General features: G+C 42.4%; 1 protein-coding gene across 1 annotated transcript; it reads left to right on the top strand.

Moving 5' to 3' along the window:
• Positions 1-4,485: 4,485 nt before the first annotated feature.
• Positions 4,486-21,213, top strand: LOC308662406 (TNF receptor-associated factor 1-like). The gene is made up of 6 exons (XM_081318173.1): positions 4,486-4,565; positions 11,227-11,296; positions 13,994-14,278; positions 16,243-16,420; positions 18,724-18,872; positions 20,225-21,213. Exons 1-6 carry the CDS (start codon positions 4,561-4,563, stop codon positions 20,441-20,443), a joined length of 906 nt encoding a protein of 301 aa, XP_081174299.1. The 5' UTR covers positions 4,486-4,560; the 3' UTR covers positions 20,444-21,213.
• The last annotated feature ends 862 nt before the right edge of the window (positions 21,214-22,075 follow it).

Below are 22,075 nucleotides of genomic sequence, written 5' to 3'. Positions count from 1 at the left end.
TTCTTTCAGGAAATTTCTCCTTACTTCTAGGTTGCTTCTCTCTTTGGTTAGTTTCCATTGGTTGCTTCTTATCCTGCCCCTCTGGTGCTTTGGAGAATAGCCTGACTCCCTCTTCTTTGTGGCAGCCCCTGAGATATTGGAACACTGCTATCAGATAGACAGACAGACAGACAGACAGACATGATAGTTAGATGATAGAAAGATATGATAGATGATAGATAGATAAATGATAGATAGATAGATAGATAGATAGATAGATAGATAAAATAATAGACAGACAAATGATAAATAGATGGTAGATATGACAGATGATAGAAAGATATGATAGATGATAGATAGATAGATGATATAATAGTAGATAGATAGATAGATAGATAGATAGATAGATAGATAGATAGATAGATAGATAGATAGAGACAGACAGACAGACAGACAGACAGACAGACAATACGAGACAGATAGATAGATAGATAGATAGATAGATAGATAGATAGATAGATAGATAGATAGATAGATAGATAGATAGATAGATAGATAGATAGAGATAGAATAGACAAATGATAGATAGATGATAGATATGTTAGAAAGATATGATAGATGATGATAGATTGATGATATAGATAATATAATAGTAGATAGATAGATAGATAGATAGATAGATAGATAGATAGATAGATAGATAGATAGATAGATAGATAGATAGATAGATAGAATAATAGACAAATGATAGATATGTTAGATAGAAAGATATGATAGGATGATAGATTGATGATAGATAGATAATATAATAGTAGATAGATAGATAGATAGATAGATAGATAGATAGATAGATAGATAGATAGATAGATAGATAGATAGATAGATAGACAGACAGACAGACAGACAGACAGACAGATAGAGACAGACAGACAGATAGAGACAGACAGATAGGAGAGAGACAGGACAGACAGACAATAGAATTGTTTGTCTTTTTATCTGCCTAGGGAAATGATCTATTTACCTATCCTAAATTTATCATGTATTTATCTACATAGGCCAACATAGTCAGTACACATTGATGTGGGCAGAGATGGGGGCCCCGGGACACTTACTTCATTTCCTTTCTGTCTGATGTGAAAGAAAGGGGATTTTTGCTGCTCCCAGCGTTACAAGAACAATGGGAGTCATTTGCTCTGGAAACCCTGGGATTTAAACTTCTGAGCAAGCATGCCAAGGAATGTGTTCTCCCAGGTATTTTCCAATAAAGAAGAGCTGTGAGCGAAAGGAGACGCTGAGCTGCAGGATCTGCGACTTCATCTTGCACTTCTATTAGAAGGAAGAGAATCTCTCATCATTGCAGAAAGCGACAGTGGAGAACTTGTAATCTCCTAGTTCTTACTGACAGAACCTCTAGCTGTTTCTTCCAATAGGTAGAATTGCAAGTCCCCCAACACTGGAAGCACATTCTTTTGAAAAATTGCACAGGCAGAAAGAAAGAAAAATAGAATGTGGCAGATCTTTTGGGCTTTCCTTGGTTCTGAGAGGATCAGAGAGCCACATTCAACATAATAGAACAGAATGACGGAGTTGGAAGGGACCTTGGAGGTCTTCCAATCCAACCCCCTGCTCAGGCAGGAAGCCCTATACTGACAAATGGTTGTTCAATCTCTTCTTTAAAAATTCCAGTTTTGGAGCATTCACAACTTCTGGAGGAAAATTCTTCCACTAATTAATTGCTCTGTCAGTAAAAATTTCTCCTTAGTTCTAGGATGCTTCTATCCTTGATTAGTTTCCATCCATTGCTTCTTGTCCTGCCTTCAGGTGCTATAATAATAATAATAATAATAATAATAATAATAATAATAATAATAATAATAATAATAATAATAATAATAATAATAATAATAATAATAATAATAATAATAGTAACAACAACAACAACAATAATAACAACAACAACAACAACAATAATGTTGGAGAATAGGTTGACTCCCTCTTCTTTGTGGCAACCCCTGAGATATTTGAACACTGCTATCATGTCACCCCTCACCCTTCTCTTCATTAAACTAGGCATACCCAACTCCAGCAACTATTCCTTACAGTATATGTTTTAGCCTCCAGTCCCCTAATCATCTTTGTTGCTCTTCTCTGTACTCTTTCTAGAGTCTCAACATCTTTTTTACATCATGGTGACCAAAACTGGATGCAGTATTCCAAGTGTGGCCTTACCAAGGCATTGTAAAGTAGTATTAAAACTTCACATGATCTTGATTCTATCCCTCTGTTAATGCAGCCTACCACTGTGTTGGCTTTTTTGGCAGCTGCAGCACACTGCTGGTTCATATTTAAGTTATTTATTTATTTATTTATTTTTGGCACTTATATGCCGCCCTATCTCCCGAAGGACTCAGGGCGGCTAACAACAATAAAAAACAACAATACAAAAATTAAAAAAGAATTAAATAACAGCCCCAAAATAAATTAACTACACAGTTAAAAATTAAAACATATTTAAAAACCCATCATCAATCCAGGTCAGCCTGATGGAAGAAAAAAGTTTTGAGGTTGCGGAGAAACGACCGGAGGTCCGGGGCCATCCAAAGCTCAAGGGGGAGTTGGTTCCAAAGGGCTGGTGCTCCCACAGAGAAGGCCCTCCCCCTGGGGGTCGCCAGCCGACATTGTCTGGCCGACAGCACCCTGAGGAGGCCCTCTCTGTGTGAGCGCACTGGGCGATGGGAAGTCGTCCCCGGTAGCAGACGGTCCTGCAAATATCCTGGGCCTAAGCCATGTAGGGCTTTAAAGGTAAGTACCAGCACCTTAAATCTTGTCCACTGGGACTCCGAGATCCCTCTCACAGTTACTACTATTGAGCAAGGTACCACCTATACCGTACCTATGCATTTCGTTTTTCTTGCTTAAATGTAGAACCTTACTTTTTTCACCATTGAATTTCATTTTGTTAGATAGCGCCCAATGTTCAAGTCTGTCAAGTTCCTTCTGTATCTTAAGCCTATCTTCTGCCAGTTCGGTGTCATCTGCAAATTTGATGAGTTCCCCATCTATCCCCCCTCATCTATCCTTCTATCCTTCTCTTAATGACCGCTGTGGAAAAGATTGTAGAATCAGCTTGGTCACATTAGAACTGTCATGACTTATGACCATGATGGGTTGGCTCCATTACAGTCAAAAGTTAAGGACTAACTGTACTTCAATTTCTTCACCATCTACTTGGGTTGGTACTGCCTGTTGATACAGTTAAATTAAATCTCAGTTATTCTAGTATCTTAGTATCCTAGTATCCATGTATTAAACAAAACATCTGTTACTAGGTAGGAGATGAAGACAGATGTAGACAAAGGATTAAAATGCAGAAACATCCCAGGGGCAGTTAAGTATCTACTGCCAGGGCTGTGGTGTCTCAGTTATAATATTTGGGCTGCAAAACATCAACCGCTGGCAAGGCTGGACCAATTAAAATTTGATGGCTTTGAATACATGGAGAAATGAGTTGGAGAGTTTGGACCAGGAGAAACATCAAATCATAGATTCATAGCTGAAGTAAAATTACAGCGCTGTCTGGAAGCACTAACAGTGAAGCTTATGGCGTAGACATTCCAGGTCCATAATACAGGTAGTCCTTAACTTACAACCGTTTCTTTAGTGACCATTTACAGTTACAATGGCACTAAAAAGAATGATTTATGAGCAGTTTTCACACTTAGAACTGTTGCAGCATCTCCATGGGCACCCGATCAAAATTTGGATGCATGTCAACTGACTCATATTTATGATCTTTGCAGTATCCCGGGGGTGTGTGTGTGTCATTGTGATCCCCTTTTGTGACCTTTGGACAAGAAAAGTCAGTGGGGAAGCCAGGTTCCCTTAACAACCATGTTTCACGGTGGCAAGAAAGGTCGTAAAATGGGGCAAAGCTCATTTAATGTCTTGCTTAGCAACAGAAATTTTTGGACTCAATTGAGGTCGTAATTCAAGGACTGCCTGTCTTGCCATTAGAGCAGACCTTGAAATTTGAAGAAATCAAAGACAGTTTTTTTCAAAAAGAGCGGGTGACAGAAAGCAGGATGGTTAGATGGCTAAATCCAAAAGATGGATTTGGAAGGACTAAGCAAGCAGGTCCTACCAGACAGTCCTGATCAAATGATCTCCATGAGGTCATGAAGAACCAAAAACATTTTATTTTTTTTAAAAGAAAAATGGGACAAGAGAAAGTCTTCCTGTATGTCACTGTTATTCCTGTCCAAATTAGGAAAGTGTGACCTCCACATGAAAGCTTATGTGGTCTGGCAATAGCTGAACAAATGTTATGCCCAAATGAGCTTTTATTTTCAGTTTTGAGCTTAAAGAATTTTATCTTTTGAAAACTTGACTTCCTCTGCCCCAAGGTTGGGATTCCCCCACCCATTGCAGCTTCCACTGGTAGGCAGTCTTAACCCCCACTCTTTACTCTGACTGCATCTTTATAAGAGAGGAAAAGGTTAGTCTTGGCTTTGTCTGGAAACTTATAAAATTTCAGAAAGAGAAAGAGAGATGTTGAGCAACTGAGGGTCTGAGCAGCCAAAAATGAGGTATGTATCTGTGATGGTCAAAATGGTTGTTTTTTTTAAAATGTGATGGGGGAGGATTTATAACATTATAACAAGATTTATATTAAAGAGATGACAGAAGCAGGAGACTGGATATCAGCACTTTTAGGAGCAGGAATGCTGAGTCCTAGAATATGTTACATTACTGGGACTCAGTCTGGAACAGAGGCCTCCAAACGTGGCCACTTTAAGACATGGGGACTTCAACTCCCAGAATTCCTCAGACAAAGCTGGCTGAGGAATTCTGGGAGGTGAAGTCCATACATTTTAAAGTTGCCAAACCTTGGATGAGATAAAGAATATTTCTGCAGCTGCAGAATCCTTTTCTTCTTTCTCTCCCTACCCACAAGTGATGAGTATAGTTTAGAAGCGCACCTGAAATGCTTGGTTGTTGTTGGCCCTTGTGAAGTTGCTTTTAAATAAAAACTTTCCTGTTATTTTCAATATAGTGGGACTACAGTGAGTTGTTTTTTTCCCCAATTTGGTGGCCTTCTAAAGGATTGTGTTTGCTTGTTTGCTTTTAATGTTCATGGTTGTAATGCTTTTATATGGTTTTTATGTTGTTTTAATTCTTGGTTGGAAGCAGTCCAGAGCTTGGTATAAGATGGGTGGTTGGATAGATAGATAGATAGATAGATAGATAGATAGATAGATAGATAGATAGATAGATAGATAGATAGATAGATAGATAGATGGATGGATGGATGGATGGATGGATGGATGGATGGATGGATGGATGGATGGATGGATAGTAGATGTAGACATGGAGCTTTTATTTTAGAAATGCTCTCTAAATTATTGCAATATGTTGTTTTAATCTATGTCCTGCACTTAGTTATAAGCGCATATTAATTACAGCTGTTGTAATTACATCTATATACATATGTATAATTTATATATGGGTTTATAATAAGGAAACCAGGAAATAAAATAAAAACAAAGAATGAAAACTGCCTGAACAATAATTTCCATTCACAAAAGAGTTGTTTCTCGTGACCCAGATGTTCCTTAACTGGTGAACCGATTGAAGCACAGGGTATAGAATGAAAGTCTTTGTTTCCTGTTCATCACAGAGATGCAGACAGATTCTATTATAATCCCTTTCAGATGTTTGCTTGTGGTTGGTTTTTTTTTTTGGTTTCATATATGTAAATAATTCGAAACTCTTGCCATTTTGTGTGCAAGATCAGTGATCAGAAAATTAGAGTCTTCTGTTAAAAAAAAACCTAACTGCATGTGGCATGTTAATCTGGAACATCCCCGTAAATATCTCAGGGGCATCGAGGCATGTTAGTTTGCACATTAAAAGGGTTTTGGGGGAAGAATTTACTGAAACAAATTCAGCTTCAGGATGAGCCCAACTTGGATGGTTTTGTGCTTTATTTATTTATTTAGATTATTATTCCGTTTGTATTATTTTTACAAATGTTTCAAGATGGCAAACATATCTAAGTTAGAACAGAATAGAATAACAGAGTTGGAAGGGACCTTGGAGGTCATCTAGTCCAACCCCCTGCTCAGGCAGGAAATCCTATGCCATTTCGGACAAATGGCTGCCCAGTCTCTTCTTAAAAACTTCCAGTGTTGGAGCATTCACAGCTTCTGGAGGCAGGTTGTTCCACTGAGTAATTGTTCTAGCAGTCCAGAAATTTCTCCTTAGTTCTAGGTTGCTTCTCTCCTTGATTAGTTTCCATCCATTGCTTCTTGTCCTGCCCTCAGATGCTTTGGAGAATAGCTTGACTCCCTCTTCTTTGTGGTAACCCGAGATATTGGAACACTTCTATCATGTCACACACACCCCCAGTCCTTCTTTTCATTAAGCTAGACCAGGGGTAGGCAACCTTGGCTCTTTTATGACTCATAAACTTCAACTCCCAGAATTCCTGAGCCAGCAGGAATTCTGGGAGTTGAAGTCCATGAGTCATAAAAGAGCCGCGGTTGCCTACCTCTGAGCTAGACTAACGCACCTTCCTCCTCCTATTTTCCCCATGCCCTGTTAGGTGAGTTGGACTGAGTGACAGGGATTGGCCCAAGGTCACCCAGTTGGCTTTCATGTCTAAGGCAGGACTAGAATTCATACTCTTTTGCTTTCCAGCCAGGTGCCTTAACCACTAGGCTAATTTGCCTTGCTGTTGTGTTCGTGTCTGTCTGAGTGAGTGAGTGAGTGAGTGAGTGAGTGAGTTGGCAAGAATATAGAAATGGTTTGCCACATCATTCTCATTCTGTGATGTTTTTCTGATGTCCTGGATGAGCCCCAAGCTTTGGGATTTCCTAAATAATAATAATAATAATAATAATAATAATAATAATAATAATAATAATAATAATAATAATAATAATAATAATAATAATGATGATGATGATGATGATGATGATGATGATGATGATGAAGTTGGAAGGGACCTTGGAGGTCATCTAGTCCAACCCCCTGCTCAGGCAGGAAACCCTATACCATTTCAGCAATTCTTTCACCTGAAATACCAGGTAGATGCAACACAACTCCAATCTTCTCCAAACCCTTCTAATGTTTTGAAACCACAGCTCTCAAAATTTCCTGGCACTTTTCATCCAGTTCCCACCTAGGCTGGGATTTAGTGACCGTCAACTCTATCCTCTTAACACTTTATAGCAGAGCAGAGGAATTGGAAGATAAGGTCAAAAGTGGAGGAGAAAAATCCCTTTCCTTTCAAAGTGAGGCATCTAGGAGCCTGAAAAATGAGTCATCCAAGAGCCTCAAAAATGCAGCATGCTTGTTCTAGATAGTCTTCACCCCAAATGGAGTGATGGTGTTGTCTGGATTGGGGAGACGTTACACATGCTTTTGAGAGGTCTCTAATAATAATAATAATAATAATAATAATAATAATAATAATAATAATAATAATAATAATAATAATAATAATAATAATAATAATAATAATAATAAAGTTGGAAGGGACCTTGGAGGTCATCTAGTCCAACCCCCTGCTCAGGCAGGAAACCTTATACCATTTCAGGCAAATGGCTGTCCAGTCTCTTCTTAAAAACTTCCAGTGTTGGAGCATTCACCACTTCTCGAGGCAGGTTGTTCCACTGGTTAATTGTTCTAACTGTCAGGAAGTTTCTCCTTAGTTCTAGGTTGCTTCTCTCCTTGACTAGTTTCCATCCGTTGCTTCGTGTCCTGCTTTCAGAGGCTTTGGAGAATAGCTTGGCTCCCTCTTCTTTGTGGCAGCCCCTGAGATATTGGAACACTGCTATCGTGTCACCTAGAACCTCTAGAAATAACTCTCTTTTGCCCTGGCATCTGAGAAGACCCTCTGGGTCATCTTGTCCCAAAGGTGCTTTTTTCCCCGAAAGGCAACTGGACTTTCTTAGTTTTTTTCTTTAAAAAAGTTTTGCTTCTCATCCAAGAAGTTTCTTCAGTTTTAACACCCAAGAAGCTTCTTGAGTGAAAAATGAAATGTTTTCAAAGAAAAAACCCCCCAAGAAACTCCAGTTGTCTTTTGGTAAAGGCATCTTTGGGACAACTATGACCTGGATGACTGAGAATATCCATAGACACCTGGGTCACCTTGTGCATCAGATCATTCTTCCTTCCAACATCCAAAAATACTCCACTAATATCTTTTGAAGAACTCACCACACATTTTACCCTGGGGGGGTTTCCTGAAAAGTCTTGTTCTGACTGCTGAAAAATTTCCCCTCCTCCCCCAAATATGGTATCATCTGGTGACCTAAAGAGAGGAAAAATGCCTGAGACATCTGGGGAGGGAGAAGAAACAGACATGTGATTATGTGACAGACAGAAATTTGGGGGAAATCCAAAGGACTCGGACTGTTGTCTTATTAAATAGAAGAAAATGCATCTCATTCAAGGAAAGAGTCAGAGTTGTGCAGTACTGCTGAGATGGTCATTTTAAAGGTATTAATGAAATTATTTAGTCCCTATGGCTAGGGCCTCACCTTAAGACCTCAACTGGGGCCAGAATTTCTGTTGCTAAGCAAGGTGGTTGTTTTATTTATTTTTATTTCTTAAATTTATGTTGCGCATTTTGCAATTGGGAATTAGTAGAAGAGGGCTGTTGCAGGGAGGGAGGGAGGAAAGAAGGAAGAAAAATAAGAAAAAAGAAAAAAGAAAGAAAGAAAGAAAAAAGAAAGAAAGAAAGAAAGAAAGAAAGAAAGAAAGAAAGAAAGAAAGAAAGAGGGAGGGAGGGAGGGAGGAAGGAAAGAAAAGAAAAAAGAAAGAAAAGAAGGAAGGAAGGAAGGAAGAAAGAAAGAAAGAAAGAAAGAAAGAAAGAAAGAAAGAAAGAAAGAAAGAAAGAAAGAAAGAAGGAAGGAAGGAAGGAAGGAAGGAAGGAAGGAAGGAAGGAAGGAAGGAAGGAAGGAAGGAAGGAAGGAAAGAAAGAAAGAAAGGAAAAGAAAGAGATTATTTTATCAAATTTAGGTACTGCCCATCTCACTCTTGCAATGACTTGGAAATTTTAGAAAATTTTTACGGGGTTTTCAGTTCTGAGAATATCTTTACAGAAAATGCAATTACCAATGAATGAGAAAGGATTCGGTTTTCTGAATCTGCAGTTATATCCTCAAGCTTAGCTATTGTCAATTATTAAATATTGGAAGTCCATGTTTGGTATTAACTTTCCGATTTAGGCATCTTTAGTATATCCCTAAATAGCATCCTTAAACAGTGAACATATTAGGATCTAAATACAGTAGAATTCTAGTATCTCTGGAAACAATACCAGTGTTCTGAACCAGCCTGCTACCGGCCTTGCAGAAAGGCAACCCCTGTACAAACGGCAGAGGCTGGAGAGCGTCTGAAGCTGGAAGGCGTCTGCCAAGATTTATTACACAAACAACAGAACAAGAAACAAAACACTGGAACTGTGATCCTCAAACGGAGCGGTTGCTTTCAGCAACCAGCCCTTCCCCAAACACTCCCTTTATTTAGAGTTCAGGGCGTGGCCTCCCTGTGCCTCCTTCCGAGGAGTCCCACAGCCTTTCTCTGCTTGTTCCTGCTTGACTGCCTCCTGCGTCGGGCGTCCTTGAACAGGGCCAGCTGTGGGTCATCATCATCCGCACTGTCGGGCTCGCGCAGCTGAGAAGAGGGCCCTGGCTGGGGGCTCTGCGAAGCCTCCAAGCCATCATCAGCAAGTTCGTCTTCAACACCCTCCTCCTCCCCCTCGTCTGAGTCATCCGAGACATCCGAGCTGGCTGCCGGACCCACAGGCTGGCCCTGAATCACAACAACCAGTTACAAAGCTATCAAATGGAATATCTAATAAAACAGATTCAATCCTTTTTTCCCCGTGCTAAATTGACTTTATGGAGAAATCCTGCAATAAAACTTGTGATTTGGAAAAACTGGATGAAAGCAAAATCCACATACATGGATTCTCTCCATGATAATCTATCCTTTGTAGTTATCCTAGACTCCCAAAGACCTTTTTGCCTTCTATATTGAAAGTTGTAAAGTTCTGCATTCCTGTCTCTGGTGATAATACCTCTGCCTCCTCCATTTACAATTGTAAAGTTCTGCATTCCTGTCTCTGGTGATAAAACCTCTGCCTCCTCCATTTACAATTGTATACAACAAATACCTCTGCCTCCTCCATTTACAATTGTATATAACAAGACTTGTCTCCTGTAATTGCCCTTGCCTCAAGATATGGCTTCCTGTCTCCTGTAATTGTCCTTGCCTCAAGTTATGCCTTCCTGTGATAACCCTTGTCTTCTCTGTTAGCATTTGTATACGATAAGTTATGCTTTATTGTTTCCTGTGATGACCCTTGCCCTCTTCATTAGCAGTTGTATGCAATGAGCTATGTTTTCCTATGACCTTCCATATGTTAATTCCTCATGTGTGTACTTCCCCCTCCCTGGTGAAACTGCTCAATAAAAGAGTGCTGTGCAAAGCTGTTCGGGGGGCAACACCATCCACCCCGGGCACTCTGTGCTCTCTCACCTTGAACAAACTTGTGTTGGTGCCTCAGTTTGTCCTAGGATTCTGTTCCTGTGCTATCGCAGTTCCCAAGTGTGACCGTCGGAACGTCCGGCACACTGGGTCGGTGGCAAAGGGCAAAATCCTTCCATATTCAAGGTGTTCACCCTTGCGAGGGTCCCTCTAAATTCTCACCCCTGTTACGGGGCTCTAAGAGTTGAGGCCGGAACCCTGATCGGTCGCTCGACGCGACAATCCTTCATCTGGTCTTTCAGGTCTTCCAATGATTGCACCCATTGGCACTGCAACTGAGTCCTTCTGTTGTCCTGTTCTTCACTTTCCTTCCATTGTTTCCAGCATCAGAGCTTTCTCCAAAGAGTTGGGTCTTTGTATCTTGAGTCCAAAGTAGAATCATGTGAGCCTGGTCATTTGTGCCTCAAGGAAGAACTCTTAAGTTGGTTTGTTTAATGATCCACTGGTTTATTTATCTATTTTTGGCTGTCCATGGTTTGATTTGTTTAATGATCTACTGGTTTATTTATCTATTTTTGGCTGTCTGAGGAGTCTTATCTAATACCAAAGTTCAGAGGTGTTAATATTCTTCCCATCCTGTTTCTCTGAAGTCCAACTTTCACTTTCAGAGAGTGTAGCAGAGAATACTATCACTTGGATGTTTTGATCTCTTTAGGTTATCTGACACAATTTGTTTTGCTTCTCCAGCTGCAGCAGAACGACCTCTTCTGAAAGTCTGAAAGAGAAAGAAATAGAGCCACTCATCCATTTTGACAAGGTGGGTTTCATTTTTTCATGTTTTACAATTATTGTGTTAATGTGTATATGTATGTGTTTACAGGTAGTCTCTGACCTATGACTCGTATTGATAATAATGAATGACATTGATTTAATTTTTTTTGCAAATATCTTCAATACCTGGCATATACAGGTAGTCCTCAACTTACAACCACAATTGAGCTCAAAGTTTCTGTTGCTGAGATATTTGTTAAGTGAGATTTGCCCCATTTTACGACTTTCCTTGCCATAGTTGTTAAGGGAATCAATGCAGGTGTTAAGTCAATAACACAACTGTTAAGTGAATCTGCCTTCCCCATTGACTTTGCTTGTCAGAAGTTTACAAAAGGGGATCACATGGCCCTAGGATACTGCAACCGTCATAAATATGAGTCAATTGCCAAGCCTCTGAATTTTGATCATGTGACCCTCGGCATACTGCAACAGTTGTTAGTGTGAAAAACAGTCTTAAGTCACTTTTTTCACTGGCATCTAATTTCAAATGGTCACTAAATGAACTGTTGTAAGTCGAGGACTATACATATGTATATGCAGTGCTTTTTTTTTGTAAAAAAAAAAAGTGCTGGAACTCACACACGTCATACAACCCTCCTTGCCTACCCTACAATGTTTATCTTTGTAGTTGAAAAAAAAACACCTTCAATTTTTAGTGTATCTAAAAGACTAGGATTTTGTTCAAGGTAAGTTAATACTATTAATGTTACCATGCACTGTGTGGCTTTAAATTACAAGAAGGCATTTTATTAATCTTTTGGGACATTTACCACTGGCATACCCATTTAGTTTAATGAGTGGAAATGTCAGTTTTCTATGTGGAATGAAATTGGCCCAATACAACAAAATTTGCTTGTAAAAGATTGAATTATTTTTAGGAAGTTGTCAAACAAGGTGGAAAAATTTACATCTGGAGTTTAATATGGATATTGACTTGAAACAAATTAAAGTTGCAACTTTGTCAGTGAACAGATTACTTTTAATTTACCTTTCAGTTAAACCCAATGTAATCCATAGATCTGATTAAACCTCATACTGTAGGTCTACCTTTACATCTGACCAATACATAATTAATATATATTATTAATAATAGTAATACCTCCAAATCACAAGACATTGGCTTTATTCTTGTTCTTCCCCTCTGCAGATTGAATATAAAGTATAAAAGACTAAAAAGACATTTTCGTAGATATCCCAGCCTTCAAACTACCCAAGGAACTGAAAGAAGCAAAGCTGGGCAAGCTTCCATGCCTGCCACCTTTCTTTCCTCTCGCTTCGCCTCTTTTTAACCTCACACCCCACCTTCTGTAAGGGAAGGCAAAAGGCTCGCTCACCCTGTCGGGAAAGATGGCCTCCACGTTTATGTGTCTCCCACCGCCACCATCGGCTTCCACACCACATGGGTCCGACCAGCCAATCAAGCCACGCTCTGGCTTTGGTGCTCTGGCACCTCATGGCTCCTCCTAGAGGAGGCAGACAGCGCCAGAGGGGACCCCACTCACACCGTTCCGCCAGTGGGGCATTTTCAAAAACAAAGAGCCTTGGTGGAGCAGTGGGCTAATGCCTCCTTAAGTAACACCAGCTGCCTGCAATTAGTGCAGGTTCGCATCCCACCAGGCTCAAGGTTGACTCAGCCTTCCATCCTTCCGAGGTAGGTAAAATGAGGACCCAGATTGTTGGGGGCAATTAAGCTGACTTTGTAATAATGCCGCTTGGGGGGGGTGTGAAAGCCCTAATAAGCTGACTTTGTAATAATGCCGCTTGGGGGGGGGGTGAAAGCCCTAATAAGCAGGCATATACATAGAATGAAGGCTACTGCTAAGCTTGTAAGCCGCCCTGAGTCTTCGGAGAAGGGCGGGATATAAATGGAATTAAATAAAAAAAATGTGGTTAGGAAGGGAAACAATAGGAAAAGAACGCAACTCTGGAAAAGACATCGGAAAAAGGTGCTGGAACTCCGTTCCGGTGCATTCTATGACAAAAAAAAAATGCCCTGTGTATATGCATGTGTATATATGTGTGTTTATGTGTATGTGTATGTATAAGTATGTGTATTTCTCAGGAAAGCACGACTCTTGAAACAAAAGGATATTTTACTGAGAGAAAGTGATTGCAGAGTAGTCAGGCAGAATCTGAAGTTCCTGTGCAAAAACGTTGAGCTAAATTTTCCATTGTCCATGCCCCACCCCAATGCCCCAGTCCATCAGGAACCAATCTGCTGGCGTGAATATGTTGTGAGAACTTCAAGCCGAAAAGGTGATAACGAGCCGTTCTCTGGCGCTGGGACCTTGCTAGCAGGCAGGAGTTAGCCAGACAGGAGTCAAACTAGATGGCCCTGAGGGCTCATTCCCCCTTCCCCAATTCCCAGGCAGATACAGCTCCCTCCAGAATGGCAGTGTTCTGGCAGGGACGTGACACATCCCCTCTCTCTTTCCCGCCCCCCCCCACAAGTGGTGGAATTCAAATATGTGAACAACCATCTCTGTGTGAATGCCGCTTCTGGAAGTCCATTCTGGGTCTGGGCAACAAAAAATTAGCTCCCGGTTCTGCCAAACTGGTGCAAACTGCCTGAAGCCCACCATTGCCCCCACCCCTGTCCCCAATGTCAGTCTGCAACTCTGGAAAGTTTATGGGCCTCTGCTCTAGATGACCGATGTCGTTGTTTGACTTCCCTTTTTAACAGACTTCCCTTAACGGTGGACAAGGGGAAGGAATCATGCCACCCCAGCATCCGCTGCTTCGTAACACTCTGCCCCAGTTTGTGAGTCTGGACTTCCCCCTGGACCATCTGCTGGAGCAGCTGAGACCTAACCTGAAAATCAGGCAGCAGGTGGCTGAGCTGGAAACCCGGCAGAAGACCTTGGAGAACATTGTCTCGGTTCTAAGTCGGGAGCTGGGCAGAAAAGAAGAGGCCCCTGAGGTCAGGCTTGGAGAAGCTCTGGCCAGAATCCTCTGTCTGGAGGAGAAAGTAAGAGATGCCCTTTGGAAAGATTAAGTTGATGCTTTTTTGGGGGGAAAAAAGGGGGAGGACGTGGTGGCTCAGTGGGTTAGGACGCTGAGCCTGTCGATCAGAAGGTTGGCAGTTTGGCGGGTCAAATCCCGAGTGCCGCGTAACAGAGTGAGCACCTGTTACTCGTCCCAGCTCCTGCCAACCTAGCAGTTCGAAAGCACGTAAAAATGCAAGTAGAAAAATAGGGACCACTACGGTGGGAAGGTAACAGCGTTCCATGCGCCTTTGGCGTCTAGTCATGCCGGCCACATGACCACGGAGACGTCCTCGGACAAGCGCTGGCTCTTCGGCTTTGAAATGGAGATGAGCACCGGCCCCTAGAGTCGGAAACGACTAGCACGCATGTGTGGGGGAACCTTTACCTTTACCTTATAGTCATAAGTAAAGGACTACCTGTAGTTCATGCTAAAATGAAAAGGGGGAAACTTTACCTTTACTTTTGAAAAAAAAATAAAATGTCTCCAGTGAGAACTTATAGATCAGAGGTGGGGGACAATGGCTCCTTTATAACTTGTGGCTGGCTCAGGAATTCTGGGATTTGAAGTCCACAAGGCATTGAAGGGCCATCATTCCCCACTCCTGTTATAGATAGTCCTCAATCTACAATCTTTCATTCAGTGGCCATTCAAAGTTACAATGGCACTGGAAAAAGTTACTTATAACCAGTGCTTTTTTTGTAAGAAAAAGTGCCAGAACTCACATCTCATTCATCAGTGGTGTGTAACGAAACATAACGGTCGCTGCCCGCAGCAAGCACTCAGCGTGAGACCACACGGCCAATCACAAGCCAAGCAGTGCCATCACAACCAGCGCGGACGAAGTACACATGCATCGGACTCGACACACAAGCAGCCCGCATGCACCATTTTAATGATTTTGCCACTGACTTGCTACGCTCGACAGAGCGATTCAAGTCCACATGGACCAGACATCAAATTTTCATAAGTTACTTTTAAAACTTGGAAAATCCGTCGAAAAAAGGTGCCAGAACTCCGTTCCAGTGCTTTCTATGACAAAAAAGCACTGCTTATAACTGGTGAACGCATTTAAGACTATTGTAGCATAGTCACATGATGAAAACATGGACATTTTGCAACCAGCAGGTATTTATGATGGTTGCGGCATCTCAAGGTCAAGCTTATGTGGTTGCCATTTGTGACCTTCCCAGCCAGCTTCCAACAAGCAAAATTAATGGGGGAAACCAGATAACTGGGTTAACACTGAAGCTGGTTTCATTCTTTGTGCTAAGCCAGAGGTGAGCAACTATGGTCCCTTTATGACCTGTGGACTTCAACATGGCTGACTCAGGAATTCTGGGAGTTAAAGTCCACAGGTTGGTAAAGGGTCCACAATTGCTCATCCCTGTGCTAAGCCATAGTCACTGCAACCATTGCTTTATTGAATAAACTGCAATTGGCTAAAATATATTACGGTTGGGCAGGCTGTGTAACCCAGCTGCCGAAATTGTAAAGGATAAGGGGGCACTGTGAAGAAAAAAATATATTACGCCCCATTTATGAGCTGTGGAGTTCAACATGGCTGGCTCAGGAATTCTGGAAGTTGAAGTCCACAGGTTGTAAAGGGTCCATAGTTGCTCATCCTTGTGCAACCATGGCTTTACTGAATAATGTGCAATTGACTAAAAGATATTATGGTTGGGCAGGCTGTGTGATCCCAGCTGCAGAAATTGTAAAGGATAAGGGGGCAGTGTGAAAAAAAGATTATTCTTTATTCTTTTTCTCTTCTATATTGATTAATCATTCACTTGTGACCATGAAGTAATAAAATATCAGGTTACTGAATTTAATTGATTGAAGGTATCAATTTAATTTAATTTAATTTAATTTAAGGTATCACTATTCTCTTCCTCTTTCATGGAATCTCACTGTATCCTCTTCTGTGCTTCCATGTATTCTTTCCAGATAGAACAGCAAGATTCACTTTTGGCTCTGAAAGATGTGATGATCAGCAACTTGGTATCCAGGATCCAGGCCTTGGAGCAAACCAGCTATGATGGGTGTTTCCTCTGGAAGATCCCCAGGGTGGCGATTCGAATGAGGGAAGCGCAAATGGGCAAACGGCCTGCCCTTTATTCACCCCGTGAGTGAGCAAATAGGGAGATTAAAGGAAAAGGAGGGTAATGATTTCTTAGAACAGACATGTCAAACACAAGGCCCGGGGGCCGGATCCGGCCCGCGAAGTGGTTTCATGTGGCCCGCGAAGCCATCCTGGAAACAGTGAGGGAACGGCCCCCACTGCCTTGGCCCTGGCCCAGAGACCCTCCTTCTGCCAGAGACCCCCAGATCTGTCCCACTCCTGCCCAGGCCCCCATAGGCACCCTTGATACGAACGATGTAGAGCTGGCCACGCCCACCCAGTAGGCCATACACACTCTGGCCACGCCTACCCAGTAGGCCACGCCCACCCTGGCCATACCCACCTGGTCCCCTGAGGGCAACGGCAATGCTGATGCGGCCCTCAATGAAATTGAGTTTGACACCCCTGTCTTAGAACAAAAGTCCCTGCTTGATATCTGGGGAGATTCTCAGTCATCCAGGTCATAGTTGTCTCAAAGGCGCTTTTTGCTTCAAAAGGCAACTGGACTGTTTTTTCCACACACACACACCCTTGAGTAAGAAGAAGAAAACATTTTCCTTCTCATCCTAGAAGCTTCATCAGCTCCGATGGCTAGGGGAGGTGGGGATGGAAGGATAGGTACCGGCAGTTGAATCTGGATGGCGGGGGGTGGGGGGAAAGGAAGGATAATTCTGATAGGATGGTGGGGTGGAATGGAAAGATTGTATTTCTTTGCAATATTACTCCTTGCACCCCCACCATCCTATCAGAACCTATCAGAACAGAATAATAGAATAGAATAATAACTTTATTGTCACTTTGAACGTACACTCATCGGCACATATTAAAATGAAATTTTGTTGCGTACGGCTCTCAAAGGGTCACGACCTCCGATATACACCAAATAAATTTAAGGTGCTGGTACTTACTTTTAAAGCCCTACGTGGCTTAGGCCCGGGATATTTGCAGGACCGTCTGCTGCCGGGGATGACTTCCCATCGCCCAGTGCGCTCACACAGAGAGGGCCTCCTCAGGGTGCCGTCGGCTAGACAATGTCGGCTGGCGACCCCCAGGGGGAGGGCCTTCTCTGTGGGAGCGCCAGCCCTGTGGAACCAACTACCCCTTCAGCTCCGGATGGCCCCGGATCTCCGGTCCTTTCGCCGCAGCCTCAAAACACTCCTTTTTCATCAGGCTGACCTGGATTGACGACCAGTTTTTAAAATGTTTTAATTTTTAATTGTTTAGCTAATTTATTTTGGGGCTGTTTGTTTAATTTCTTTTAACTTTTGTATTGTTGTTTTTATTGTTGTTAGCCGCCCTGAGTCCTTCGGGAGATAGGGCGGCATATAAGTCCCAAAAATAAATAAATAAATAAATAAATAAATAAATAAATAAATAAATAAATAAATAAATAAATAAATAAATAAATAAATAAATAAATAAATAAATAAATAAATAAATTAAAAAATTAAAAAAAACAGATTTATGCATATACCCATATAACCTTTCCTTCCCCCACCATCAGAATTGATGAAGCTTCTTGGATGAGATGCAAAACCTTTTCTTCTTCCTCCTCAAGGAAAAAAAACCAAAAAACAGCCCAGCTGCCCTTTGAAGGAAACAGCACTTTTCAGATCCCTGCTTGGTGGTTGACTTTCTGACTACAGTTTTGTGACTGTAGGCTTGCCACTAAGGGGGAACATAGGAAGGCCCAGCCTGTGCATCCTGCTGGGACTATAAAAGTTGCAAATTCATGGCCCCATTCAGAAGTAGGCCCTATGGCGTCCTTTCAGACATTTTTGTTGGTAGCGCCTGGCTTGAAGATCCTAGGAAGGAAGGAGGGGAGAAGGGAGGAAAGAGCAAAGATGGAGGGAGGGAGGGAGGGAGGGAGGGAGGGAGGAAGGAAGGAAGGAAGGAAGGAAGGAAGGAAGGAAGGAAGGAAGGAAGGAAGGAAGGAAGGAAGGAAGACAGATGCTGGAAAGCAAAAACACTAGCTCCTATTATTCTATTTATTTTCAGAGTTACATTTGAACCCCACAAAGTATCCCTGGAATAGTAGAAGGCATCCTAGAGCCTTCAGTTTTGTCCATGGCCAAAATTGTCCTGTGTGTTATACATGGCCAAAATGGTACATTGTCCCAGCTGCCATTTTATGAGCAGGCAAATCCTTCTTGTGAAGGCACCCATCAAATTACTGTGAAGATTCCAATTTCCTTCAAAAAGTTTGTCTGGTCTATCCTGTAATAGAGTTTATCAAAGAGACAAGTAGGCATTATTGTTCTTGCTGCTCTTAGCATCTCGTGTTTTTCTCCCTCATGCCCCTCCAGCATTTTATACCACCCGTTATGGCTACAAGCTCTGCCTGAAGCTTTTCCTGAACGGAGACGGAACCGGAGCTGGAACTCACCTTTCGCTCTTCCTGGTTATAATGAAAGGAGAATACGATTTCCAGCTGAAATGGCCTTTCCAACATAAGGTATGGAGCTTCTGAACTGGTGGTAGGGGGACAGGGCCTAGGAAGCTCCCTCCCTTGATTTTCCTGGTTGTGGCTGCCACCTGTTCGCCAAACAGCAGCTATAAGTTCAAGAGGATTCTCAAGTTGCATACCAACTCTTTTCGGGAGAGTGCCATCCCATAAAGTCCACAGCCACTCTGCCTTGCTAGAATTAAATTTACGTCCAGACCTCTGCAGCTCTAAGCATTGGGTACAAATCCTGACAGCATCACTTAAGGAGCCAAGACAGAGATGTACATTTGTCATGAGCATACAGGTAGTCCTTGACTTACAATAGTTCATTTCGGCCTGGTGGCTAAAACATAGGAAGACATGATGCAGTGTTCCAGTATCTGAGGGGCTGCCACAAGGCAGAGGGGGCCAGGTTGTTCACCAAAGCACTAGAGAGAAGGACGAGAAACAATGGCTAGAAACTGATCAAAGAAAGAAGCAACCTGGAATTGAGGAGAAACTTCCTGACAGTGAGGACAATCAACCAGTGGAACAGTTTACCCCCAGAAATCATGGGCACTCCATCACTGGAAATTTTTAAGAAGTGACTAGACAACCTCCTGTCTGAGATGGTGTAGGTTCTCCTGCTTGAGAAGGGGGCTGGACTAGAAGACCTCCAAGGTCCCTTCCAGCTCTATTCTATTCTATTCTATTCTATTCTATTCTATTCTATTCTATTCTATTCTATTCTATTCTATTCTATTCTATTCTATTCTATTCTATTCTATTCTATTGACTACTTGAAGTTATTCTGCCACTGAAAAAGTGACTTATGACCATTTTTCACACTTACAAACAGTTGCAGCATCCCCATGGTCGAGTGATCAAAATTCAGACACTTGGCAACTGACTCATATTTATGGCGGTTGCAGTGTCCTGGGGTCATGTGATCAGGACGTTGTGCAACCTTCTGACAAGCAAAATCAATGGGGAAGCCAGATTCACTTAACAACCACATTAGTAACTTAACTGCAGTGATTCATTTAAGAACTGTGGCAAGAAAGGTTGAGGCCTATCTGTACTGATTGTGCTTAAGCCCATGACAATGGATGGGCTCAACTGGTAGCTTGATGTTGCTTTATGTGCCCTGAGGCACTCTGAAATGCTGGGTTCTACAGCTGGACCTCCTCCCTTAAAACCATGCCCCACATTTTTAACCCCCTAAGGTAGCCCAGTTTTGAAAGACCCAGAAAGCAATCTGACCTACAGACAAGGAGATACATGACCCCCGACCAAAGCTGTCTTATCTGGTGCGTGTAAACTGGTACATATATAATATGCAAAACATAGTGCACATAATTTCTCCCTTCTTTAAAACGTAGGTGACCTTCACTTTGTTGGATCAAGTGAACAATCGTCATGTTTCCACCTCCTTCCGTTCCTTGGAATCCTCGTCTTCATTCCAGCGGCCCATCAATGAAACCAACGTGGCCAGCGGCATCCCCACGTTCTACCCCTTGAACTCACTCCACGAGCCAGGGACTGGCTACATCCATGATGACATGTTAGCCATTCAAGCTGTGATCGACACAAAGGCTTAAACCAATGGAAAACACCAGTTGCTCCGACATGATGGAAGGCTCCAAAACATCTTGTCAAAAGACAGAGCTACACTGCTATATTTTTCCCCCAAACTCTACTCAACAAGGCTACAACTGAGGAAACTCTGTGGGGCTTATTCAACCCCTTTCCTATCACTCATGCAATAGCCCAGAGATTGAAGGACTCCCTAAAGCAGACATGTCAAACACAAGGCCCGGGGGCTGGATCTGGCCCGCAAAGTGGTTTCATGTGGCCCGCGAAGCCATCCTGGAAACAGTGAGGGAACGGCCCCCACTGCCTTGGCCCTGGCCCAGAGACCCTCCTTCTGCCAGAGACCCTCAGATCTGTCCCACTCCTGCCCAGGCCCCCATAGGCACCCTTGATGCGAACGATGTAGAGCTGGCCACGCCCACCCAGTAGGCCATATGCACTCTAGCCACGCCCACCCAGTAGGCCACACCCACCCTGGCCATACCCACCCGGCCCCCTGAGGGTAACCGCAATGCTGATGTGGCCCTCAATGAAATTGAGTTTGACACCCCTGCCCTAAAGTCTGTGCTCCTAGTGCAAATTTGAATCCATTAATTTATTTTAAGATCTGGATACCACAACGAGTTTGCTATGCAGAATCCAAAATATTCTGTCAAGAGTGAAAAGGAGATATAAACCTAAGGCTTTCTGCTGCAAAACCCATTTCTAGTGTTTTGAAAGGTAAAACTATTCTCTCTTCACATCCTTGCCGGAAGGGGTGGACGTATTGATGTTTGGTTGACCATTAAATGTATTTGTCTTATTTCTTATTACATATTGGTCTTGTTTTTCTTATTTATTGTATTATTTTCTTATTGGTTATCGTTTTGATTACTTTCTTCATCTGCCAACCAGCAGTTTCGATGCAATTATCAACCATTAAAAGCATACTTCAGCTTTTTTAAACCCATCAGAGTCAGATTTTTCTCTTGAGTGGAAACCATATTCTGAAGACCTGTTGTGAAACAGATCAATGGCGAAGGGACATCTCGAAGATTCAGACACAAATTGTAGTAATTTAAAAGCTAAAAATCTTTGGAAATACTGTAAATATGAAAGTATGCAAATGCAAGTAGATTAATAGGTACCACTGCACTGGGAAGGTAACAGCGTTCCGTGCGCCTTTGGTCAGTGGTGGGATTCAAATACCTGAACAACCTGTTCTCTTATTGGATGCAGGCCTGGGCCTCCGAGGCCAAGAATGGACTTCCGGAAGTGGCATCCATGCACTTCTGGCGGGCCATTCTAGGCCTGGGAGGGCTCCTCCAGGCCTCCGAGGCCTAGACTGGACTTCCAGAAGCAGTGTGCATTCAGCCGGTTCTCCAAACTCAGCAAAATTTAGCTACCAGTTCTGCCAAACTGATGTGAAGAGGCTGAATCCCACCACTGCCTTTAGTGCATAGCCATGCTGGCCACATCACCAGAAATTGTCTTCAGACAACATGGCTCCCTCAGCCAAGAAACAGGTGAGCACCGTGCCTTAGAGTGGAACACGATTGGACAGAGAAACCTTTACCTTTTTAGACGTAGCCCTCAACACAACTGAGCCCAAAATTTCTGTTGCTAAGACATTTGTTTAGTGAACTTCGTCCCATTTTACA

This window comes from Vipera berus, assembly GCF_964194415.1.
Source record: "Vipera berus genome assembly, chromosome: 2".
Taxonomy (NCBI): Eukaryota; Metazoa; Chordata; class Lepidosauria; order Squamata; family Viperidae; genus Vipera; species Vipera berus.
Note: the sequence above shows the minus strand (reverse complement) of the source record. Positions and strands in the feature narration are given on the sequence as shown.